This window comes from Penicillium canescens (genome assembly GCF_028828765.1).
Source record: "Penicillium canescens strain IBT 15451 chromosome Unknown utg000003l_segment0_segment0, whole genome shotgun sequence".
Classification (NCBI taxonomy): Eukaryota; Fungi; Ascomycota; class Eurotiomycetes; order Eurotiales; family Aspergillaceae; genus Penicillium; species Penicillium canescens.
The window spans coordinates 5,273,700-5,299,065 of record NW_026703965.1 but is presented as its reverse complement, the minus strand read 5'-3'; the positions used below and the strand labels follow the sequence as shown (position 1 = coordinate 5,299,065).

The following is a 25,366-nucleotide window of genomic DNA, read 5'->3' as shown; positions in this document are numbered from 1 at the left end:
GTGAGCTTTTGGAATGTAGCAGGAAAATTGTCTTTGCCCGTCCTAGGCGCCCAGCATCCTTCATTTTGACCAGCGATACGCTTAGTGTCCAGCCATGTCCATGGGCTATAATTTGATTTTATGCATGCCAAAGCACATATCCCTCCCGATTATGAATGATAGGCTAAGAAACAGCTGTTTCTTAGCGCTGGCCTGCTCTATTTTTGTTTTAGCACTACTCGGATCACCTCAGCGCTTGTGATGTGACACTTCAGGGAAATGAGTTGATTGGCCATAGGGATGCAGGGGCCTCTAAACTCAGGTCTAGCGGCTGGAGGGATAAATGGACAGCTACACCATGGACAACGCACCTTTGAGCACAGATGTGGTATAATGCATAGGTTCCAGCACCCAATATCTTTGGATACATTCAATTACATATATCTACCACGCATTCTATCTTTGGAGGTCCCCGTCAGTGAAATTAACAGGTATGAAGTACGAGACATGCAATATCGGATGATACTGACCAAAAAGCACTTTTAGCCGTCTCCTTCGATAGCCCTTATCGCAATGACAGCAAGTTCTGGTCAAGCCGGCTCCTGCAGGAATGCAAAGTGTAACCACTGGAATGATGCACACAACAGGTACACATGCAAAGAAGCGGGTTGTCGGAAACAATGGAAAATTTGCCAAACGGGCGACCACGGAATTTCGGGAAAATGGGCAATTTGCTCGAAATGCGAGGCTCACCCCGCTGGTGGGCCTGACGGTTTTGAAGAGTGGATTGATCTGACGATCTAGACACTTCAGTTCACACGGCTAAGCCATTGACTGACAGACGATTGACAACCATCCTCTTGACCGCTATCTGAATTGATATCAACATCGTCGTCGTCGGAGCTTTCAATGTCGATCCAGGAATGCCGATATACAGGTTTTTCATTTGCTGGGTACCCTGTGGATCTAAGCCAACCGAAAATTCCGCGAGTTGCAGCCTCCGAAGCTACCTGGGAAAACAAATGTGAGCCATTTTGTGTCGGGTAGTAGTTTTCCTTATGTTTCTGTGTTAGGAATTCTCCACCAATTTCCATCAGAGATATGCCCGAGTCTTCGAGCGTTTCTCCATTTGCTAGATTCCAATTCCAGGTTTTGTACTTCAAACAGTGACAGCGGCAAGCAGCATGTTGCTGTACGGCAAGTTCAGCATCAAGTAGCCGAGTTTCTCCAAACGGTTTCCACGGATGAATGGGGGGTCTAGTATATCCATCACAGGCTGTGATAAATAGCAAACGACACTCGTCTTCCCTGCGGATCATTTGACCGTCATTGCTACCAGGTTCCACCGTTATGAAAGATTGGTGCGTTCCTGTCCAAGCCGCTGCATTGAATTCCGTAGCTGTAAGCCCGATCCGGATATTTCGTATTGTAGGGTTTGCTAGTCCCACCACAATCGCACCGAGCCAAAGGCTAGCTAATCTGGGCTGCCGATATCCAAGGACTTTGGCGAGCGTAAGAGGCTTCTCGCCCTGGACCAAAGGGTTTGTTACTGCAAAGATAGGATTGAGCCAGGCGCTGACAAGATTGCATTCAACCTCTCCGTTGAAGAAGGTACTGGAAAGTAAAGATCGCATGCCCCACACATTAGAACTCAGCATCATATAACGGGAAAGAAAGTCCGAGTATTCCTTCACTAGATTTGATGATTTTTGTGACAGAGACGACGGTCCATAGTGCAAGGCTAATTTCGGGACGGGAAGTGAAATGGAATCTCCGCTGAGCAATGGAATGTAAAGTGCAGCAACTAGGGCCACGGAACACTGTCCGTAGAGTCGGTGACGAGAGCAAAACCTGGCCAGATATTCCAAAGCAGCACCAGATGACGGCGGTCCTTCCTTGGAGATTGGATAACCTCCTGCTATCCCCATGTTGGCTTTATCTGAAAGAATAACAGACCAAGGTGAGCGATATTTTTTTTTTGGTAGTCTGTAGTTATTTCCCAGCCGCCGCCAGAGCGCAATATAGCCCCCCACCAAGCTGCTTCAGCAGCTTCAGCATCGTGTCCTATATCAATTTCGATTGTATCATGATGTATGGAACCTGTTGCAAGCTGGCTGGCCTTGTGCGTGAAGTCGCTTCTGCATTGGTGTCCCGAAGCGTGCTTCAGTGATTCTGCCCATCGAGCAGAAAGGATATAAGCCCAGGCAAGGAACAAAATACTAATATAATTTCCCTCGTCATGATTTGAGATGCCATCAACACCAGGCCATTCTTGCAGGGGGGCAGAATTTGATATCTCCACTGTCAATGGGTTGGGAACAGCCAGCAGAATATCCAAAGACATTGTTTTCGGTTCGAGGCAACATTGCCCGTGTGAAGTAGCCCAGGTCGATTGTCCAGAAATTAGGAGACCAAACTGTCCCCTGCTCGATTCCCTTTCGACACAAGTAAAGGGCAGTTCAGTGTCTTTGGAAACCAATCCATATCCAAGGAAAGACGGTGTTCTCTCGAGAAGCGATTTCAGATCGATGGAAGAAGGTGGGAGATGACGGGTTTTATGAGCATTTGTCAGGTGGGACGACCATTCATCATAGCTTTCGGAAAGGATACGATCGAATTTTTCTTTGCTTGGACGAACGGCATCATCCATGTCAGACTCAGACTCTGTAGTTGAGTCCAAGGCACTGCTGCTATGAATCCAGCGGAGTGCTAGAGAGACCGGTTCGAATAAAAGGTATTTAGGGAGTTTGGTGCTTATGAACGCCAGACCATTAATAGGTAAAATGGCGCATGAAGCTAATGGTTTGGATGCATCCAAGGAACAAAGATAGCAACACTGGCAAGTTCTGAGGGAAGGGAGGTTGGAATTGTACTTAAATTGCCGAGATGGTAGTTGGTCGAACACCGTGGCTATGTGGGTCATCATTACTAATCATTGTTTGTTTTTCCGTTCCGAAATATCCTTGATGCACACAATCAGGAAAAACTACTCTATAGACTCATGACCGAACCCCATGGTAAAACAGGTTGACGGCTCTACGGTACCTGCCATGTAACTTGGTGTCCTATCCTAACACAAGCGTGCGGCTCTACGCTCGCAACGTTTGGGAAGCATTCGAGACCTTACCGCTCACTAGTTCTTATAGCCTCTCACCCAGCACTTCGAAGGCTTTCATGCTAGGCGAATCGTAGAACCTATTTTTACATTATTCTGACTAGGATGACCGGGAAACGAAGATCGAGCCATGGAAGACGAGCAAAGAGTAGGAATGGGATCATATTGAAACATATACTTCAGCGGCTAATAACCTATTATTCACCACAAAGCACCAGGACCCTTAAGCATTAACGTAGGTAACGCTACATAAAATGACGCAGCAGAAGAGGGAGTTCGCGAATGGATTAGAAACTTAGCATGCGATTTGCAGGGTTGGCCTTCCAGTCGTTTAAGCTCGCAAGAGCCTCTTCAGTGACCGCTTCAGTACTAAAAGGTCGCCAGGCCTTAAGCGCAACAGATTCTGTGGCGGAGGTTTCCCCCACTTTTGGACATCTTGTAGTGAGAAGTTTTCGGAAAACTTGCCTGTGATCAGCAAATGGACCACGGCCTCATCAAGGGCGGGATAAGGCCTTGCGGCAAGAGGGTTGCGATGCAGGGCGTACGCAATCATAGCATCCAGCGGGAAACGGGAATTGTTTCTACATACCTGTCAGTTGAGGGGAGATGGTACTGTACTGAAAGAATTCTCACATCTTTTTGCCTGCTTCTTTGCTGCACCGAATAAGAAAGCTGGGGCCGAAGTAGTACACACACCACCACCAATATTCACCGATTTTCTTTTCATTGTGGAAAGATTTGTGGAGTTTTTTTTTCTCGACTGGTGTCAGGCCTCTCGAGTTGCAAAGTGTGCTGACGACATTTTTTTTCAGAGCAGTCTCTGCTGTGCCCCGTTGACGTTCACACTCGATTTCTCTGACAAAAAACAGAAACAGAGAACATCGAGCAACACGTAGCTTTACATCATGCATGTCATTCTCATTGTGCAGTCGCATTAAATAGGTCATAAGACTGGCACGATTGGGCTTTTGAGCGGCATTCGAGGAGCTTGAGTCATTCCAGGAAGGGCCGCTCCAGAAACCAGAGACCTTCCAGTCGGCGAAGCAGATTCAGGAGCTTTCTGAACAACCGCTGCAGTACCCGTATCGCGCCGATGCCACTCATCCTCCAACGAGTTAGAAACAGGGTAGGAAAGAAGACTCTGCACGAGATGCAACTGAAGGGGGTGCATGGTGTCTTCCAAGGGTGAGTCTTCGCTCTCTTCCTTGACTGTGGTACCCGACAGCTGCGCCTCGATATCCAAGAAGGCTTGCTCTTCATCAAATTTCTCTCGGATCTCATGTCGTAAGCTCCGGTGCAACCTTTTTCGCGTATTTCTCACCTCCTTCTCCCGTTGCTGGAGTCTAGGAAGCAGGCCGGGTTCCTGGGTCTCCTCGTACTGCGCGCGGATATTGTCTAGGTTGCGCCGTGCCTCTTCCAACTCAGAATGTTCTTCAACCTGTGCCCTTTGTTGATCGGTCAAGTAGCGTGGGCGTCGCGTGTCTCGCCAACTGCTTTGCCGTGTAACAGCTCGCATCAGTTCCACATCCGGGTCAAGGCCACAGATCACCCGGATCATGTCAGTGTCGATTTGCAGGGGATGATAGTGGTTGAGAAAGGTGCAGGGGCTGGCATGCTTCATGATCAACATATGTTGCTCCTTGCTCACCCACCCTGCGGAGTACATCAGCCACCAACTTGACAAGACAGATCAAATTCACAATATCCATGGAAGAACTCACCACTCTCGTTGATCACTTTACCACTTCCATACCGGAACTGATGGGCGTGAAATGCCCCTTTCCATCCGCGAATCTCGCCAAATGTGACTAGCAGGGTGGAAATCGCAGACTTGGGCATCTGTATAGTCCGTTGAATGGTTGGAACGCCCTTGACCAACTCTGTTTTGCAAAAGATATACATGTGAAACTATATTTGCGTGATGCATTCCCTGAAAAACCGAGTAAACAGCACAGTTGTTATGTGATTGCTCAAGCGTTTTTACATACTAGGTAGCCTTTTCCTGCTATTTTTGCGTATCTAAATGTCAGGTAAATAGATGAGACTTGCTTTGCAAAGCCCAAAGGTTAGTGTGCCATAAAATTCGTACGACGCTCAATGACTGTAAAAGTGGGGTCTGTTTACGCTTCCTGTAAGATCAATCAAGGCTGTTTGTTTCGGCTGATATGGTTAATCTTCAACATTTAGTATAGACTTCTTGGTGCAGATACTATTTGCAGGCCGTAGAATATAGTGAGTTCACTTTTACAACTAGTTTGCAGATGCAGACAGAAGTTTCTGTCACTATGGCCTGTGTTATATGTACATTCATACGGTGGCAGTAAGGTAAGAAATAAAACAAGTGAAAGAGGAAAAAGAGGAAAGAGAACGTAAATCGATGCATACACATAGTGACCGGGCAACCAGGGAAGAAGAAATAATGACTGAGAGCTGAAAACTAGCATCATCCAAACCATGCATGCAATATCTAATTAAATGGAGGCTCTACTACCGAAGTAGAGGATGTTAGGCCATGTGTGATAGTCGGGAAGTATAAGGGCTAGACAGCACATGCGACTATCTATGAAGAGGCTCATCCGCACATTGGTGATACATTTGCTGCCCCCATGATGGGAGGGGAGGGCCCTGGTACCGCTCGGCACCGCGTCCCTGCAATTCATGAAGGGGATAGTGAGGAAGACTCGTAGGGCTGCTCTGGAAGGATGATGAGACTGATATTGGAACAACTGCTTCGGACTACATGTCAGGACTGCGGGGGCCACGAGTATAGATTATGAACGAACCGCCTGTGTGAGCCCTCCCTGATACACCGCTCGTTTGAGAAATCCTAGATTGTGAATCTGGCGTGCAGAGATGGGATGGTCGACGGTTTGAAACTTGGACGTTGAACGGGCTATTTTGGATTAATATATTTCTGTGCTGGAGGATGTGTGTTGGTGGGATGTTGATATCTCGCACTTGAGGCTGCGACGTGTTCTGCAAGTTTGGGTGCATTTCCTGTTCTGGAATGTCGGCGTTCGAAGTACCATTAGAGACTGACTGCTGGTTTTGAGCTCCTTCGGGTGTTCCGGTAGACAGTCTTGAGTAATGCGAACCTGCCTGTGTGTACTCAGAGATAGGCTGGTTAAGGCGTCCTCTTCCACCTGCAAGTGCGAATGAAAACTGTCAGTGTGGGAAACATAGACAGAAAAGGAAAAAATGGGAAGAAAAGATCTGATGACACAGATGTGGTACGCTTCAAAGTGCCAAGTGACTATGCCGGACACTGCATTAGAAGAGAGCTTACTGTGGGACCCTTTTTCCTGTGACATATTTTGGTCATCTCCTCTCCGCTCGACAGACTTTACTTTTGATACTCGTCGGCTTCCTTGCCCATCAGGTAGAGTGTCTTGCTCGTTGGACTCCATCTGAACAAGCGGGGTAATTTCGCTTATATTTGGATCGGTGGGTTGGAAGTTACCGCCATTGATTGCTGTGAACCTGGCCAGAGGGTTTGGCGTGATGTCAACTCGATGGCAACGATTTCCCAACGCGGGGGTATCTTGGACATTCTCAGGAGAACTTGAAAGCAACATCTGTCCAGAAGCTGGTTCGGAGGCAACAACAGCCAGTGGAATTTGAGCCACTGCTTCCTCATCCTCATTCAATAGTAAAGGACTGCTTTGAGAAAGTCTTTCTGTGTTGTCTTGAACCTGCGGCTGGTGATGAAGCTGTGGCGATCGAGGTCGCTCTAACAGCGGATGCTTGGATGTAGTGCTATCATTGCTCAGTACTGTTATTGTATGGGATGGGTCCAAGCTCGGAGTGTCAATGATGGCGTTGGGTGATCGTGATACCGGCATAGTATCGAGAACGGCAGGGGCAACCGGAGCTAGTTGATGTGTTACATCCTTTTGGCGAGAATCTGCCTTTCGCTTTTTGCGGCAAGCTGCACGGATGGCAGAGGAAGTTCGGTAGTGTCCAAAGTCTCTCACAAACTCAACTTCAAGTCTTTCCTTTCGTAGGCTTTTCCGTTTCATGAGCCACCCTGATAAACGTTCCAGGTCCTTAGCAATCCATGAGCGATGAGAACTCTCCGCCTGCGCTCGAGATTTTTCATGAAGATATCTTATGGTCAATTCCTCTTCACCCAAATTTCCAGAGGTATCGGTGGTTGACCCATCCCTTCCGCAGTTCTGAGAGTGGTGCTCAGTCGCTTTATCAGTGGAGCTTGGTTCCGGAACTTGGAAGAGCGTTAATGCCCTGGGAACAGTCAATGCACCGAGTCCGCTCTCTGGGTGGCTTTCATGATTGGAACCCTCGTTTGCTGAACCTCCAGCCAATGAAGTTCCACATGGTGAAAATTGCGGAGAAACTCTCCCAGATGGTTGACTGTTATGCGCCGTGTCTATTTGTTCCACGTGCATTGCACTGGACTCAGTACCATGGATAAGCGTTTGGCCCAGCTCTTCAAGTGTGGTATCGCCGTCAGAGTGATGCCGAATAGGAGATTGGATAGGTTCTGATGTCCGAGGGGATCCTAAGGGAGAGACTCGCGGAAAGTAGGAATCAACAGTCCCTGATGTCCGAGGGGATCCTAAGGGAGAGACTTGCGGAAAGTAGGAATCAACCGTCCCTGATGTCCGAGGGGATCCTAAGGGAGAGTCTCGCGGAAAGTAGGAATCAACCGTCCCTGATGTTGTGGCGAGGACATTGATTGAATTATCATTCCTTGGCTGACTCTCGGACACCACATCTGAGAACACCGGATGGGTTTTAGGCGGTTCTCCAGCCTGAGGGCTTCCTTGAACTCGCCATTCATTTTGACTTGTACCTGACGGAACTTCATGCCCTTGAGATGAGTACCGGCAGCTTGACGTTTGATTTGCAGCATCCTCTTCAGGTACCGCATGGGGGCCGCTGGATTCTGATTCAGGGTCAACCGGTTGAACATCATAAAGAGCGTAAAGGCTTCCATCCTCGCAGTCGTCAGAATTCAGGTAGGGTAGCAAGTTTGGGGCTAGACGTAACGCGTGAACCTCGATGTTCGACCTCGAGATCAATTGTTGGGTCAAGTCCACTTCAAAGGGTTGAGAAAGCGGTGGGGAGGAGCGAGGTGTCAAAGACACAGGTTCTTTGCGCGAAGTCCTCTTACTGCGCTTCCGGAAAGGACTCTTCCCTGTTAAGAAATACACTCTTGCCTCAATAGCATGGAAAGTCCGTTTTTGCTTGAATGTTTGGTGAAAATTTTGGGCGATCTCTTCCTGTGACAGGTTCTTCCTTACTTGGTCTTCGAACCATATAGGAAGCCGCTTCAATACTTCTGGAGGCCAAGCCCTGTTTTTAGCGACTGATACATTCCAATGGTTAGTACATTTCTTCAATCTCTTCAATTTTAATGCCACGTTTCTCATGTGCATTACTTACAGTTCCGTGTTCCAGCACCCTGTATTGAACCACTGGCTTGCAAGGAAGTTCCTTGAGTCTCGATAGCATTCTCATCGAGTGAACTCGCTTCAACCTGCGTTGGCGTCAAGTGGGCTGGCTCTTCGGCAGATTCCAGGGGAAAGGGAGAGCCCGCCGATCTCTGGTTTGGCTCCGGGCGGTGGCGGAGATCTCGATGTCTTCTCAGTATCTCTTCAAGCACAGTGTTATTGACTTTGATCACTGCGGGTGATGTAAGCGAGTGAAAAGAATTAGGATAATGCTCGGGTTGGCTTACCTTCCGACGCTAGATGGTTCTCGAGTGATGTCATTTCGGCTGCCAGCGCCAAGGTGCTTAGTTCTGTCTGCACGTCCTTTTCATATGACCAAGGTTGGACAAGCTTCCGGGGTAATCCTGAAAGGATCATGTTGTGCTGGAAAGCAGACAACTGGACAATCACCCCCCGGTCCAGCATATGGAAATGGTAATTTCCATTCCCTTTATATTCGGCCTGATAATTCTTTTCCTTGACAACGTCCAACCAATTGATATTGGCACTGGCTTCGTCGTTCTGTGGCTGAAGCACACGCGGTTTTGGTGTCTCAAACATCCCTTCGATTGTCTTCACTAGGACGTCACTTATAAGGGGAACACTCAGAAATGCAGCAAAGCTCTCTCGCTCCGCCAGTGCCGTGAAATATGACCGCGAGTGCTGAAGTACCGAAGACAGCTTGTCTTGAAAAGGCTTGAAATGCTCATAATACACGCTTTTCATTTCTGGTAGACTGTTCAGCAAGCAGTCATTTTCTCTAACGTTATGGCCAGTGCCTTCAACAGTGGCAGCGTTGGAGTCCATCTCGAACGTTACTCGATTTGAAGAAAAATTAGCTAGAAACCGGTGGGTACGTAAGATAAGAATAAATACCGACGACCGCCGTTTATTCGAGGACAAACATGGGCAATGTGACACCGGTTTATGAAAAGGAGACTGCGAGGTTCAAGGTGCTAAGCAGAGGTCCCGACAGCGCTACTTATAAGTCTGTTCGTTGACATCACGTGTGTTGACCCCGAGATAGCTTTCCATTCGCCCGCTGGAATGTGTATGACCATCATATTGATTTGGATTTTTCTTTCCGCTCTGCGGATCGCGTTCAAGCTACAGTGACTGGTACTTCATATTCTTGTGTTCTAACATTGATGCTCTGGCCGGAGTAAAGTTTACTCTTTGTGGGAAGCACGAATCCGGATCTGACCCGTTTGAAGCGGAGTACAATACTCGTACTGCGTCCAAACCATTATCAACGTATAAATTTTAATGCAGGTGATTTTCTTCCGTGATCTTGCCTCCATCTCGGAGAGGGGCGTGGGAAATTTCTGATTGGGCGGGGAATCGAGACAATGGGTCCGCCCCCAACTACCCGTTGTGCTTTCGGTTCAAATCAAACCGGGATAAATACAGAGCATAGCCAATAGGAAACTACGTGACCGCTAAATGTGATAGTGAAAATCCGAATTTTCATGCGGCAGTGACGGCCGCATTTGGATACAGAAGTTGCAGATCATATCAGCGGCTGATTCCGTTATTTATTCCATGGTTCATGCGTGTGAGACAAGCCCGTGCGGTTGATCGCCAGAGCCGGATAATCCCACGGTCCTCTCCGGTTTGACTGCGTGCTTTGTTAACCCGTACAATTTGGTCGCGAATCCTTGAGAATGAAGAAGAACTGCATACCGCAGGTTTCCGCGGGATATGAATGAAAGCTTGTCGCAATGACAGCATTCCTACATGTACCGGGCAATGTCTCTTCTTTTTCTACGCTATGACCGGGTTAGTAATTTATCGCTAGTTCAGATCTTGACCGTTGTTCTTGACCACTCCACCCGACCGCTCTGTTTAACACTTTTGCTTAACCGCTCTGCTTAACCGCTCTGCTTAACCGCTCTGCTTAACCGCTCTGCTTAACCGCTCTGCTTAACCGTTCTGTTTAACCACTTAGTTGAACCACCTTGCTTAACCGCTCTGCTTAACCGCTGTGCTAACCACCCTTTTGCTAGAATCAAGATCGCAATCTACCTACCAATCTTTATCTATGCGTTGAGCTGACTTGGCATACACCACATCTCGTGGGGACATGTCCTTCTTAAGAGCTTCTTTCTCTATAAGTACAGTAACACTATTAAATTTAATATTAAGACAACCAAATGCCACATTGGCAAAGGCAATATTGGATAATCAAAGATTATTTCAGAACATTCGTTGAACTACACGCTATACGTCTAGGATATAAGAGATTCATTTTCTGGATACACAGAGTAAAGCCCAAGATGCGATGGCGTGCGCATATCAAGAGTGACGAGATAGTAAATAGATTTGTGCAAGTCTTAGCTTCCTCGATATCGTATGATCACCGAGTACTGGTCCCTAGCACCACGGAGAGGTGCTGCACGTCGTCAGGGGGAGCACAAGATACACCTCACGGGGCTCAGGGCAATGAGGGAGAGCACACATTTTACCTCACGTGGCAATGAGGGAGCACAACATTTACCTCACGGGGCTCAGGGCAATGAGGGAGCACAAGATACACCTCACGGGGCTCAGGGCAATGAGGGAGAGCACACATTTTACCTCATGTGGCAATGAGGGAGCACAACATTTACCTCACGGGGCTCAGGGCAATGAGGGAGCACAAGATACACCTCACGGGGCTCAGGGCAATGAGGGAGAGCACACATTTTACCTCACGTGGCAATGAGGGAGCACAACATTTACCTCACGGGGCTCAGGGCAATGAGGGAGCACAAGATACACCTCACGGGGCTCAGGGCAATGAGGGAGAGCACACATTTTACCTCATGTGGCAATGAGGGAGCACAACATTTACCTCACGGGGCTCAGGGCAATGAGGGAGCACAAGATACACCTCACGGGGCTCAGGGCAATGAGGGAGAGCACACATTTTACCTCATGTGGCAATGAGGGAGCACAACATTTACCTCACGGGGCTCAGGGCAATGAGGGAGCACAAAATACGCCTCACGGGGCTCAGGGCAATGAGGGAGAGCACACATTTTACCTCATGTGGCAATGAGGGAGCACAACATTTACCTCACGGGGCTCAGGGCAATGAGGGAGAGCACACATTTTACCTCATGTGGCAATGAGGGAGCACAACATTTACCTCACGGGGCTCAGGGCAATGAGGGAGCACAAGATACACCTCACGGGGCTCAGGGCAATGAGGGAGAGCACACATTTTACCTCATGTGGCAATGAGGGAGAGCACACATTTTACCTCATGTGGCAATGAGGGAGCACAACATTTACCTCACGGGGCTCAGGGCAATGAGGGAGCACAAAATACGCCTCACGGGGCTCAGGGCAATGAGGGAGAGCACACATTTTACCTCATGTGGCAATGAGGGAGCACAACATTTACCTCACGGGGCTCATGGCAATGAGGGAGGGCAGGAAGCCTGCTCCTACTCTCCGATCATGGGTGCATATCGCTCTTTTATCTATTCCCACTACGGCACTTGACAAATACCATTAACGCAACACCCAGCCTCGCGGGAATGCCATACCCGCACCTCAGATGATGAGGTACTCAGTGTATGAGGTAAATTAGATCGGTTGCGGCATACTTTGTCGTTCGCACATACATTGTACTGGGTGGTCTTCACAGTGTGGTCAGCTAACTTCGTGATGGGCGGATCCTGAGACCGCAGGACAACCATTGATTCAGATTTGGGGCGGGGCCGTGCGAATCAAATGCGGTTCACGAAACCGGCCGTTTGACCGCCATCATATTTCAACATCTTCGATAATCTAAGAAGTCATAGTCAAATGGCTATCTCGAAGTGAACTTGCTATGTACGGCAATTTTGCAAGTTGTGTTGAATTACCTCGCAATGGCGTGTTACCCCGATTCCTGTTAATTCGCCCTTTACCCAAGCTACCCTATGGCAACTAAAATAACGAACGGCCAGCATGAGAATCGAAAATCATCCAGCTCTGCCTTTTTTATTATTATTGTTATTATTATTTCTGCTATCTCTTTTTGCCGCGCCGGATGCCTAGAATGCCTGCAGTAACGTGATCCACCACAAGCATGAAATCGCGCATCCTTCCACCCACGTTCCCCCTTTCGCCAACCTCCTGCTCTCTTTTCTGAACTATCCTGGACGCTCTTCCAATTTTGTCTCATTCTTTCAATGTCGTCCACGCAAATCCTGCGGTCAGGGAGGCAACCAGGTGGTTACGAAGCACGATTCTCAAGCTTGCTGTGTCGAGAGGAACAGCAAAAACCAACAAGTATGACGTCTCGTCTTATGCAAGAGCAGCGCCGACTCAAAGAAACCCCTGATCTTACAGCCCTTCCAAAGGATGAGAAAGGTACTATCATTTGCGGTCAAGGCCCACGGGCGAGATGAATGGTGGCTGAATTGAAGTTCACTGCAGCACAGGATCCTTCGCGGTCGACCCAGCAAACCCCAGAGTGAGCTCTTACCATGCAGGTGGCTGGCTTTATTGTGCTGACCTTGCTATTGGCAGCCTTCACGAGCGCGTCAAGTGAGTTCCACAGCTTTCTTCATGATCTGGCAGATCCCTGCTCCGGTACCTTGCTGGAGTCGGAGTCTGCTTTCCCAGCGAAATAATCAACATGCTAACCAGAATGGAAAGGAAAATTGAACACTTTATCAATAGCATTACACAGGATGGCTTCGCCGACGTATTGACCGAAAACAGGACATTACTGAGAGAAACCACAGCTCTCAAAGAGAGGATCCAGGAATTAGAGGAAACAGTGGAGAACATGAAAGCCCGTTTAGATGGGCTGTGCAAGAGTAGGCAGGTTTCTACCTTTCAGGAAAACCGAGCGCGCAAGAAACGGGCAATGCTCAATGGCGCTCATTACTCGGAGAAATGAAACGGTAGAAAGACGCTGCTCTAGACAAGTCCCACGTTCAATTTATGGTTAGCGACAGCTCTTTGAATATATTATCTGTTCAGGTTTCCCCCAGCCTAATGGCAACCTTGTTACCAGCCAAGGTAAGAAAACTGCCGCCGCTGGCGGTAAAGCTAGCTGCTAAAGAGTGCACAATTATTCCTCAAAGCACTTTCCCTAACAGTCATTTACTTCGGGAAGGACGGGAAGTACATGGACAGCGGGGCTCTGCCAATGTGAACCATGGAGCTGCTGGTGCCCTGTGCGCGGCGGATACTAGAAGTAATATCATTGTTGTACATGGACTAGCGATATATCCCGTCGTAACGCTACGCCATGGGTTAGCAACTATGTCTAGGTTCAGATATGCCGTACTTGGGACAGCATGGGAATCACGCTACGTTTTCTTCCACGACCAGCGTAGTGCACCGTAGATTTGTCTCAAACTGGCCCTCCCGTGAAAAGCCAGGACCTCATTGTCAATATTATTAGACAAATACATTGAAGCGTGCCAGGTGGATAGGGTTATGTCATTGAGTTGTATGCAGAAGGATTAAGTGTTGAGGATCACAAGATCGCAACTTTCCGTGACCCCTTCGTAGCAGCTACCATACGACGTACAAATTTCCGGAGGTATGAAACACGTCGCGAGGAATTGGATCTCAGAGTATGTGGCAGTCGGATCGTAGAACCTATCGAACCATTAGCTCTCCTGGCCCATCGCCAAAGCTGCCATTATATCTTACCTGGTAGTCTCTCGTTTGCACTGGCCGAGTCATCTGTCAAGCGGCGGCGTTCTGAAATGGCCAGCTGCTCCAGAGCATGGATCAAATCGCGAGTTTTTCTGCGGGAGCCTCTAGGTGCGAAGATTGGAAGAGACGGCAAGCAAGATCCCCGAGCTTCTATGTGTCGGACTCGTGGCGGAAGTGCCCCCGAGCTTGAGGTCTCAGACACACTTTCCTGCATGGATTGAAGGTTCCGTAAGAGGTAGTTCTGTTTGCATCTCAATGCCTCGCCCGTCCGTTCCACGCCGAACTGCCTGAAGTATGCCCTGGATCTTTCCTTCCAAGACATCCCTCGGTGCTGATGCAGCCAGAAAATCAGGTTGCTTTTTTCCCATGAAGACCAGGCGATTTTGTCGGGTTTAGGAAACTTAGTTCTAGACATCTTGGTGACGACCACTGAACAAGGACGGCAGTGAAAGAAGAGTTATTGCAAAGATCAGATGCAATAAGAATTGTGAAAGGAATTCGGTCGAATTTCGGCGGTTACAGGTTTATCAAGGATGGGAAAGCTCCACAGCGGCCTTGTTGAATTACGGTCTCAACGGTGGTTGTGGGCTTATCGTACAATACCCTATTGGTCTCCCTTAGATGCATCCTCGGGGTCGGTCTTTGGCTTCTGATGCCGAGGGAGAACGGTGACTGCGAAAGCGAATAGAGTTGTAGAATGTTGCCGCCCAGCAATTTCGTAGGCTGTTCAAATTGGCGGAGGTAGCCTGCAGTTTTGTGAGGTCAACGTGGTGGTCTTTCACTATACTTCACCGGTTGAGAAAACGGTCGATGTCCGTGGTCAATTGTCGCCTTGGGAATAATTATCAGGTCCAGTCATATTTCGGTTGTAATTTCGGTCATGGGCACAGGCCTCTTCCAAATAGGCTATGGCTTTTCACGATGATCTGCGTGTAAAGTGAAGTCTTCCAGGATAAAATAATAAATATACGAAATGAATATTAGTTTTAATATGAACGAGAAAGTTTAAAGGAACAATAGTATATGAATAAAATCTAGTAGGATAAAAGGAAGATAAAAGAGAACAATAAAATATAAAATATAACGATAAATTTGCATCTGGTGGGGCGTGAGACTTGGGGAAAGCATAGGCCATATTCAACGGCCATGACACCTGATGAGAATCCCTTCCCTTTTTTTTTTTTTTTTTTTTTTTTTCCCTCTTTGAGGTATACTCGGAGATTTGACAAAAAGAGGGCCCCCTGCGGAAATGGATTAATTCATTATTCTAATAATATCGGAGATACTGCGCTCAGGTACTTATTGCTATACTTGCTGGGGTACTGGTCACCTTTCACTTTGGATCTATAAAGGAGCAAACCCTTTTATTCTTACTATCCCCCGTTTCTCGCCTCACAGTTTTTCCCCAAACCCTCTGCCTGACCTACTTCAATACCGTAGAAATGGGTATTCAGAGAACTAAGGCTCATGGCGGTTCGCAGCGATATATAGACCGAATGACTCGATTGCTTTCATCAGGCTCACCGGAGCCAAAAAATACTGGGAGTCCCCCCACTTCAATCGTCGGCTCTGAGGACGACGATTGGTATTCTCAGACCGATGGATCTGACGATGATGGCAAGGCTACCTTCCTGGATGAATGCAGTGATGGAGAGGAGACTCAGGGACAAAGGGCAAAGGAACGGGTCAAAGAGCGGCCCTTGGGAGGAGTCAGATCTGTGAAGTCCCTGAACCCTGAGTATCTCACAGAGTCGATGGAAAGAATGATAGAATGTATGACAGAGTGAGTCTGAAGCTACCCTTACTGTGAGATATCGCATTCTAACGGCTCGAATTAGATTGGATGTACGGGTGCAGTAAGGTTCGCTTGGAGATAAAACCAGAATCCCCACGCTGACCCGCTTCAGATCTAACGCAGACTCGCTCACGGGCCAGGTTCTATGGAATCAGAAAATGCAGCGAAAGTTTGGTGCCATGGACACGTTGAGAAAAGAAGTGGCTGCATTGAGGAAGCAAGTGGAGGTTTTATCGAGCAGGGATGCAGTCATAGACCGAGAGACCGTGGGTTCGAAGCGTCAAAAGCAGTGAGAGAATGTCAGTCAACATCGTACATAAAGTCCCGAAACGAAATAGTAAGGATTTTGTCTCCATGTGAGGAAATTCTTTGGCCTTCTCCTGGCGTTATACAGAAGGTCACATGCCGCCCTCAGCCAAGTTCCGCGCTAGAAACCCATTCGTGACGTACTATTATATCGATTTATTATCGTGAGGGCGAATTCGGTCCTGCATTCATTGCGAACAATTACGGGCAGATGAATCAAAACCACAATGCTGATTTTAGACATTCCCGGATCAGTCTAGACGGTAGGAAAGCTCTACGATTTGTCCGGGGAAAGCTCTGTCGTGCCCGGATCGAACTAATATGAGCCATTTTCTTTAGCGTATCCACCGTTCCCTGCAGTTCCATGCACGAGGGGTAATTTTATCATTTTCATCAATCAGCCAATCATGTCCAGTCAATTATGTCCGCGAGCCTCAATGTCGCGGCGGTATACGGCGAATCAGAGCGCGTCTGTCATCAAACTTTTAACGCGGGGACCATTGTCACTTACTCCCCTTTTCGTACCGCAACGCTCCGACGAATCTCGCCTGTTGTTTGCATAGGATTTATCCGCGTCGCCGTCAGTCCCATCTCGCTTGCGCTGTGATGAGTATATGGCCGTTACGGGGTTTTAGAGCTATCTCAGCCCCGAGGCGGACCCCTGATCAATATGCACCCGAGCCCAAAAGGGACTAGCTCTTCTCTTGGGAAAAGCTTGATTCGCACGGGATCTACAACCTACACAAGGAAAATCATACAGGTACCCATGTCCGCACTACTTTTAGTATAGAATTAATTATCACTTGAGCCACGCCTGCCGAGGTTTCTCCGCTAGGCCAGGCTTGAATTCCAAATACTTTGGCGCAATCAACAAAATAACACCCCTTTTACAGCTAAGGCTGAAAGCTGATGGATGAAGTCAGTGTGTCTGTGGTAGATCCAGAAGATCATGTCGCATGGACTGACTGTGCGCAAATGCATGCCATGAGACCTGAAAGGTCGCGTTCCGTGCCGACTAGGGCCGTCCACGGCCCGCATCGCTTCCATTTTTCCCCTTTTTGGCGCAATGTGGCACTAGTCCAAATGTGGTCAGAAAGAAGTGACTCTAAAAGAGAAGTCACCAGGCTTATTTACGGAGACGTGCACGCGTACCTATAAGCCTCAACCCAAACCCAATTTCGCAGCCGTCCTTTCATCCCTTAGTGCCATCCTAATCTCACCCCTTATGTTGAGGACGATCCATGGGTAGCGTCCAAGGAATTGAGGGCTACTTGGCCTGACGAAAACAGCGTGGTTCAATTCAGTCTGAAGTGCTGTCGCATGTCAATTACCCCGGTTTTTGATCCCGGATTGCGGCGAACATCTTCTGTGCACTCTTTGCACTTGGAAAAGATGCGTCTAGACTGCGTTACGGCTTGCCCGGGAAAGTACTATGTGCTCCACCATACGGCAGATCGAGCCCCGGTTTCACCCTTTCCCCTGAATTTAGGGGCCAAGATTGCATCATTTGTTCTACGTCAGGCAGTCAGTCACGTACTAAGAGGAATTCCTTCTTGAACCCGCTCGTCCGCAATCAACTAAACAACTCTAAATCACCATATACACGTATTCAACATAACGGGCTGCTATAGCTCCACACAGTAGCATCCCTCAACCGAAATGAATCCACACAAGCTCCCCAAGATCCCACATTTTGCGTGACTCTCTCACCATCGGCTGCAAAAGGACGATTTGCGGATCCTTTAGGTGGATACGAGGATTTCTGAGATCTGACGCTGATTTCGGATTTAGCCTGGACCGGCCGGCACGCGCGACCGGTGCGATGCAAAGCTCCTGCCCAATCATCGACTCTGATCGGCCCATATATTTGCAAGCGCAATGACAGACTTGGAGTCAGTTTGGACCAAGTTGTTTGAGACTGCTTAATAGATTCCAAGTTGGCAAGGTAGCGGTAGATCAGTGAGATCGGGGCACACGGACTGTGCGCCATACCTTGTGTTCCGTGACTCAGACACTAGACCCAGCCTAGCTTAAGTCGAAAGACCAGCCATCGGCATTACGATTGCACTACCTGATAGAAACGCGTCAAAACAGTCGTATAGCCGCCATTCGACAGACTTTCCCGTAATTGAAACAAGGCGCTAGCCCAACAGAGTACCAAAGACAAGGGTATTATAGAGAAGTGCTATTTTGGGTTTAAGCCTACAGCCGGGCTAGTGCAATCTCGGATAATGGGCAGGCATATCTACGGTTTCAATTGCGTCACCCGAAACTATCATTCTCGCTTAGACATTCCTAAATCGAATCACCTTGATCTGCGGTGAAGGCCCGTTGACGGCATGGTATCAAATGGAGTAGAATTTTACAAACTCGATCTACGTGATCCGCGATCTAAGGAAATGATATGACCGTATAATCATAGTGGCGGGAAATACCCATGTAATTTTTTCCCTTGTCGTTCCGCTAGACTCGGGATATTCTAGGCAGTTATTTTCATCCGTCTACGACTTTTTCGGACTGATGCATCGAACATTGGATGTTTTATGTCTAGTTGATGTACTACGTAGGCGCACTGCGCGGATGATGTTATTGCTAATCCATGTTCCAACTGGCTACGTGAAGAACTCCGGGACTCCGTCATGATAGCAGACGCTTTCTCTTCACAATTGTGCTATGTATTGGCTAGCTTGCTGGAGAGGTTGCTGGCTGAACTGGACCGGTACTTGCTGGAGAGGTTGCTGGCTGTATTGGATCGGCGCTTGCTGATTGGTCGACGAAAGGGTATTGGGTAGTGGATAGTTTGGGAGCGAGTTGGTACCAAACGAGCCCATCTGCCCGTTATTGACTGGCCACGAGCCTTGTAGCACATCAGATGTAGGTAAGCCAGCAAATGCAGACTTGTTTTTCTCTGCATTCTTCTCTGCCTCTATCTTCTTCTCGAGCTGGTTCTGCGCATATTGAAAATAGCTGCTGACCTCCAATAGTATGGGCAGCACATTATCACCGGTCGTGCAACAAGCCTGTGCAAACTGAAGTTGTTGTTTCAGACTAGATACTTGAAACTCAAGCTCTTGAATCTTGGCCAGATTCCGGTCATCTTTGTCACTCAGATGGCGAACTTTTGTCGTGGCTTGGGCATTGTCTTCCTCTAGTTGCTGTATGGATTGTGTGAGCTCCTCCCGCTCTTTATCAGCGTCCTTGAAAACCTGCAAGCATCGTCGATGAACAATCCTCCAGTGCTTTCGTTTCGGGGTCTTTGCTATTGGCGAGGTGACCTGGATTCCACATTGGGCTGAGTATACTTGCATTCACGGGACAGTGATGTCAGGACATACCAATGGTGTATAAATGTGTGCGCCTTGGGTATCTGACGAAGCATCATCATCACCGGCGATAGGAGGGCGGATAGTATGCTTGGGAGCGGCATGTGACTCAGAACGGCCTTGACCAGTACTGTTGAGGGCTTGGCCTGCCGTCCTTCGGGAAGGCATATCGTGCGTCAACACTGTGAAACGGATTTTTTGGCAACAAGTATTGACTCTTCAAGTTTGACCGCTCGGGGAGGCCATCTGAGCTTTTATAGGTCTCCAGTGTACGAGCCAGTAGGCAAAACAGGTCGGAACGAGGTAGCACGCAGCCGGACAATGTGGGCCGCAGGATTGTAAGGTTGACTGTTCGAATGCCCGATCATTGGTCCATGTTGACAACCGGCCGTAATAACGGTTATCTTGTAGTTTCACGATATGGTTACATTTGAGGGGCGAAGATCGACCGTTCACTTCTTCCTTTCATGCTCTCTGGGGACCGCTAACCATCAATTGACCGGTAGATGTCTCAACCATGAACACTTTTCGTTGCGTATGACTTTTCTGCGGTCAGGCGTTGAACATTTCGGGACGAAGTGCACATCCTCAATAAACATAATCCTCAAAACCTGACCATGGGCTCATTTAAACGGCCCAAGCTTTGCCAGGGCTTACAATTCCACCAGGTACCTGAGTCGCACTTTACGCGTATGTTATTATCTACCTTGCCTTTGGGTTGCATCTATAGTCTCCTATCCCATGTCTCATTGGCGTACCATTTCGTATCGGGATTAATTTGGACAGCGGGAAACTAAAGCTCATTTAGACATAAACGGAATGGCAATCAGTCTTACAAGTGAATTTCAGGAACCAATTGGCTTAGCATGTTCCAGAGACGGCATACTTTGGCAAGTATTGCTCGCCGCTAATTACTCAAAAGGCTCTATTAGGCAGCGCATATCGCGCCGAGCAGGAACAGATTAGTAATGAGATGTTCATTAAGTCTCAAATTACTCACTCTGTACAGGTACGTCAAGCAGTCCACCAATGACCTGATCTAGAATATGATACATGCCGTAAAAATATGTGGCAACAGTAGTAAATCACGCACAGATCCACGTTCGTAAAAAACGGATTTTGGGCGATCTGTGGAAATTAGGTCTTGGGTCGCCGGAAGTCTGATCGCGGGCCACATAGGCTGCCCCACCCAATCAATCGATCGCGACTCAATAGTGCCACCACTTAACCAGATAGCAAGAATGTATTGTAAGGTATCACGGATTATCCCTGTCGCGTAATTTCGGTTACGACGTGATTAGAATTCATATACCGGAGTATGCGACTTGGCTCAGTCTCGACTGTGAGGCACACGTTAAGTCTGTCAGATGTGGCACTGGCCCAGTTGACCGTCCGTAACGGGCTTAGTTTTACTATTCTTTCCCTTCAAAGATGCGGTTCACTTCATTCCCGAGCAGACAATATCTACTCGCGGTCAGCCGAGGAAGGGATATCAGTTTGGCTTGCATAAGGGTTTCCTAATGAAAATGTGGTATTGGACTGACAATGTACAATAGCAGACCAATGTTCTTCACTATTTTAATGGCCGAGACACGGTCTGGTGCAATGCAAAAGGTATTGGGTGAGGTCATTGTTGCTTTAGACAATGAAGTCCTCGGGCTCTCTTCAACAATTCAAAATCGGGCCGGTTAACCGTATATGGTCAACAGAGCTCAAAGAGATCGTTCAAGGAGCGTAAGCCTATTGGAGCTCCAAGTGTCTAGCTGGACGCTGTCCATTGGCATAGAGCTATAAAAAACCCACAATATCCTCTGTTGCTTGAGTAAGCTTCCTGCTGCTTGCGTCAAACCCATCTGCTCGTTACTTAGCACCTATCTTGTACTTGTTAGAATGGATTCCTCGGTAGGCAAAAAAACCCCTTTCTGAAGCCGTCTCTAATTCCAAGATAGGAATATCTCCGAATTCTCGCGAGACTCGACAGTCGAGCGGTCCGGGCAGAACGAGCCCAGTCCAAACTTGAACAGGAACTGAGCGCTTCCAAGGCAGCCGAGAAGCAAGCTACTGAGGAGTTGGAGCATGTATCCAGACTAGCGGATATTTTCTTTGAACTCAGCCAGAAACTGGGAGGCGTGGTGGATCATTGGCTGAAGGAGCGCAGTACTAGCCAATCCGGACAAGAGCCGGAGTCAACAAAGGTAATGCTTGATGTGTTGTTGAAACAATTGGAAGCACGCGAGTTGGGCAATAGCGGTGAGAATTCCGGTGGTGACTCGGAGAGTGGTAGCGCAAGGCCTGCGGAACAGTGCAGCTAAGTCATGGCTTAACGATGGTTCACCGTGCATCGTTCCTTGTTCATGTACATTGGTCATTGTTTTCGAAGCGACCAGGATTGCTTTACTGCTTGTTCCCGTCAAGAGCGGTCATAATTACATGTATATATCATATTAGTATGCTCTGGCACTTGAAACGCGTTTGTTTCTACAATGGCATATATATGTGCTGCCTTGCCCTTAGTTCGGTTTGCAGCACTTCTTCCCTTGAACCTTTTTATTACATATCATTTATTCCGATTATGGAAATTCAACTGACTTTCTGTCAGAAGCTGACGCGGAAGCTTCAACATATTCTGGGAGACAATCTTTCCAAGTCTAGCATCCCCAACACGCTACCCCGTGCGGAATCTACTTCTGATACTCTTGATGCTGCACTTGAATGGGAACGCATTCGACGATCGGCAGCTCCATCGCCAGAGTTGCTCTCTAAGGAATGCCAGAGACAGAAGATACATCCAGATAGCCATGAGCTCCGTATGTATTTTCAATGTGGATACTATCTCTTACATCAATACTAAATCACATATAGCTGAGGATAAAGATGGGAAGGCAAGGGGCTGCTCCTCAACATGCCACCAAACAGGCCAGTTGTTGGTGGGAAGCAGGGCTGCGGGACAAATAGGCAAGATAGGGGTCAGTGAAGAGGAGCATTTCATGATTGGGTTTGGTTCATTTCTGGGGGCGCTGGCTGAAAAATAATGAAATATAACAGGCAAGATGGTTGTAATGAAATTTTTGTTTGATCCCCTACATCTGATGGAACGACTGCTGGCTTTCAGATTGCTTGAAACTGTGTTTGTGTCCTTCGTCGAAAGATTAGCGTCAGTTGCTTGTGGTGTATAAGAGACGATTTTCAGGATTTAGGCGTCAAAATGTACCCGTCTGTGCCGATCTTGTAAGAGAAACTAGTTGGCCAGCGTTGTGCCAGCGAAAGGGACCGGTGCCCATCCTTCTGGATTTGAGTGGTTTCCTCCGTCTGACTGGCTTGGGCATATAACAGCTTCATCCATCTTTGGGCGCACCTTCTGGGTCGGGAAGAGTGACGCCTGCATTCTGGACATAGCATGTATCTTGCAGCCTCTGCGAGTCTCGTTTTAGGTGGGTGACCGGTAGGGAGATCTTGGAACATCTTGAGGCATATCGCTCCGTTTCTTCGCGAATCCTTGGACACAGGATTGTTGCAACATACTCCGTTGTCTTCAACCCATCGGCACCCCAAACGATGAGTAGGGTCGCCAATAATTTGGCCGAGGATCGACTGAAGATATTCAGAGCTCCAGTCCATATTGGTGGATAGTACAAGAGGATGCGCAGTAGGTACAACGCAGATCAAAGGGAAGAAGATGTTGAACAGAGCAAGTGAGGAGGCTCATTGGTCTTCAGGGACACATCTTTTATATTAATAAAGTGCTCCGAACGCACAGTAGAATCGCTCGTGCGACCGGACGGTCCAAGCGTCTAGTGAATTGAAAACCCCAATCGAGTTTTGGTGGTCATCACTACAATCAAAGCTTATACGTTGCACGTGCTGAACGCTTTTTGTTTCTCCTAGAAAAGCCGTCCTTGTTCGTTGTGTAAGCATACATGTAGCCAACAGGTGTCCACTTTTACCAACGGCAAACGACTGCTAAGTACCTAGGAACGAAACTCTGGTTCCTGGGGCTCAAATATGGGTTCCTGGGAGTCCCTGAACTCCCAGGAATACCCATGCCGTTCCTGGGAGCACCCATCCGGTTTCCAGGAACACATATTCAGGTCCCAGGAGACTGAGTACTTCTGGGAGCTCAACCATCTGCCCTGCGAGCCAAGGACCTTTTGATTATCGCCACCCATGTCACTACACAACCTCATGCATAACAAATTCTGGTAACAGAGAAGGATTACTATAAATGCTCAGATGACTCTTTAGCAGTTTGTCTTTCAGTCGCCACCACCGCCTTGATACATTCCTCGCCTCTCACCCACGTACTACGCTCAAGATGTCAGACTCCCAGTGGCTTTGGGACCCCTTGACTATCTGTCAGATGGGGCCCCTTAGGGAAAATAAGACGTGCTGTGGCATTACCAAGAAAGGGGATGCTTGCCAGTTGATTGTGAAGAAAGAGACCTTGAAAGAAGGTCGGCACAAGTTGAACAACCTTGCACGAAGCCCATTCAATCTTTCTACACTCGACTCCCAGTTAAGCGACATCGCACCCTTCTTCCTCTGCAAACAGTGGCATCGAGCACGTCAGCACGATGATATTAAACAGCAATGGTTCAATGCAGCCGTGCGTAATCAGACCGATGCACAAGATTCCCCGCGCCAACCTGTTTCACAAATCACCGGGGAAGAAATCGACCGAGCGCAACAGGAAACAGCCAGTACTGCCTTGGAGCCAGACGAGTTTCCTCCAACATGGGGTACCACATGGCTAGATGTGACTCTGCCTCCTGGTCGGGATGTCACACCAGACATGCTTGCAATGAATCGAGTGTACTGGGATGTTTCATCGGATGATCCGGCCATTCTATCCATTCACAATGAATACGGTGGACTACACTCCCTCCAGATTCACGCCGTTCGCCAAGAGTCCTGTCCAGATGGTGAGAAGTGTTCAATTTGCCTCGAGGGAGATAGCGATGAATGTGCCATGTTACAATGCGATACATGTAAGGGGGTGGTTCATTTGGGGTGTATGGAGGGATGGCTCGCCCATCGATTACCGGGAAATAACACCTCTTGCCCGCCACAGTACGTATCCCATCACCCTCTGCTACCCGGTTCATTCACTAATACAGATACAGTCGATGTCATGGATCGTTCAGCGCTCTCTTACGCTCATCCGCCGTTGAAAATACTACTGCCGAGTCGACAGCAGAAACACCTCTCGATGCCACATACACACTAGTAGAAGAAACAAGTGTTCCAACAGCACCTCCACAGCATCGGTCAACCCCACCTACCCGGCGTTCAGACCGTCTTCAGGTCTCAAGCTCATCTCTTATTCGTCGATCGCGTCGATCGAGACGGGTTCCCGATCGCTTCCGACCATAGCGTAAGCTTCAGATAGACGAGAGCTGAGTGATGAATACACGAGATCGTTTCGTATAACGCATGAGATTCGTCCTGGGGCTACATACACAGAATTCAGCACCGTCGTGAGCAGACACAAACAGTAGCGGATCTTCAATCTAATCGAGGATGCATGACATTAACCGGTTGGAGTTTGCGGCGCAGTGCATGAGCGAACATGGTTGGGCCGTTGCAGGGCCGGCTCCACCGCGTGATTTATGTCTAACCGCAACTTGAACGCTTGACCACTAAGTGAGGTTGGACAACCGTGTACACAAACAGCCATGCTCGCTCGTAAGGTCAGCGTCAAGCTTCCGCAGAGAGTCAGCCGTAACCTTCCATCTCTGCGACCTCATTA

General features: G+C 48.3%; 9 protein-coding genes across 9 annotated transcripts; 5 read left to right on the top strand and 4 right to left on the bottom strand.

Moving 5' to 3' along the window:
- Window positions 1-788: 788 nt before the first annotated feature.
- On the bottom strand, window positions 789-2,323 carry N7446_005262 (uncharacterized protein; the record flags this gene model as incomplete). The annotated part of the gene is given in 2 exon segments (XM_058514010.1): window positions 789-1,918; window positions 1,936-2,323. 2 exon segments carry the CDS (start codon window positions 2,321-2,323, stop codon window positions 789-791), a joined length of 1,518 nt encoding a protein of 505 aa, XP_058375339.1.
- A 1,714-nt stretch (window positions 2,324-4,037) lies between these two features.
- N7446_005261 (uncharacterized protein) lies at window positions 4,038-4,933 on the bottom strand (the record flags this gene model as incomplete). The annotated part of the gene is made up of 2 exons (XM_058514009.1): window positions 4,038-4,747; window positions 4,816-4,933. 2 exons carry the CDS (start codon window positions 4,931-4,933, stop codon window positions 4,038-4,040), a joined length of 828 nt encoding a protein of 275 aa, XP_058375338.1.
- Window positions 4,934-6,437: 1,504 nt separating this feature from the next.
- On the bottom strand, window positions 6,438-9,354 carry N7446_005260 (uncharacterized protein; the record flags this gene model as incomplete). The annotated part of the gene is made up of 4 exons (XM_058514008.1): window positions 6,438-6,501; window positions 6,575-8,423; window positions 8,501-8,804; window positions 8,869-9,354. The coding sequence occupies 4 exons, from the start codon at window positions 9,352-9,354 to the stop codon at window positions 6,438-6,440; spliced, it is 2,703 nt and encodes a 900-aa protein (XP_058375337.1).
- A 3,356-nt stretch (window positions 9,355-12,710) lies between these two features.
- N7446_005259 (uncharacterized protein) lies at window positions 12,711-13,426 on the top strand (the record flags this gene model as incomplete). Its single annotated transcript, XM_058514007.1, has 3 exons — window positions 12,711-12,891; window positions 12,963-13,068; window positions 13,204-13,426. 3 exons carry the CDS (start codon window positions 12,711-12,713, stop codon window positions 13,424-13,426), a joined length of 510 nt encoding a protein of 169 aa, XP_058375336.1.
- A 2,266-nt stretch (window positions 13,427-15,692) lies between these two features.
- On the top strand, window positions 15,693-16,284 carry N7446_005258 (uncharacterized protein; the record flags this gene model as incomplete). Its single annotated transcript, XM_058514006.1, has 3 exons — window positions 15,693-15,979; window positions 16,035-16,052; window positions 16,104-16,284. The coding sequence occupies 3 exons, from the start codon at window positions 15,693-15,695 to the stop codon at window positions 16,282-16,284; spliced, it is 486 nt and encodes a 161-aa protein (XP_058375335.1).
- A 2,673-nt stretch (window positions 16,285-18,957) lies between these two features.
- Window positions 18,958-19,788, bottom strand: N7446_005257 (uncharacterized protein; the record flags this gene model as incomplete). Its single annotated transcript, XM_058514005.1, has 2 exons — window positions 18,958-19,572; window positions 19,633-19,788. 2 exons carry the CDS (start codon window positions 19,786-19,788, stop codon window positions 18,958-18,960), a joined length of 771 nt encoding a protein of 256 aa, XP_058375334.1.
- Window positions 19,789-21,510: 1,722 nt separating this feature from the next.
- Window positions 21,511-21,932, top strand: N7446_005256 (uncharacterized protein; the record flags this gene model as incomplete). The annotated part of the gene is made up of 2 exons (XM_058514004.1): window positions 21,511-21,522; window positions 21,570-21,932. 2 exons carry the CDS (start codon window positions 21,511-21,513, stop codon window positions 21,930-21,932), a joined length of 375 nt encoding a protein of 124 aa, XP_058375333.1.
- A 260-nt stretch (window positions 21,933-22,192) lies between these two features.
- N7446_005255 (uncharacterized protein) lies at window positions 22,193-22,652 on the top strand (the record flags this gene model as incomplete). Its single annotated transcript, XM_058514003.1, has 2 exons — window positions 22,193-22,427; window positions 22,483-22,652. 2 exons carry the CDS (start codon window positions 22,193-22,195, stop codon window positions 22,650-22,652), a joined length of 405 nt encoding a protein of 134 aa, XP_058375332.1.
- Window positions 22,653-23,932: 1,280 nt separating this feature from the next.
- N7446_005254 (PHD finger domain-containing protein) lies at window positions 23,933-24,990 on the top strand (the record flags this gene model as incomplete). The annotated part of the gene is made up of 2 exons (XM_058514002.1): window positions 23,933-24,687; window positions 24,741-24,990. The coding sequence occupies 2 exons, from the start codon at window positions 23,933-23,935 to the stop codon at window positions 24,988-24,990; spliced, it is 1,005 nt and encodes a 334-aa protein (XP_058375331.1).
- Window positions 24,991-25,366: the final 376 nt, after the last annotated feature.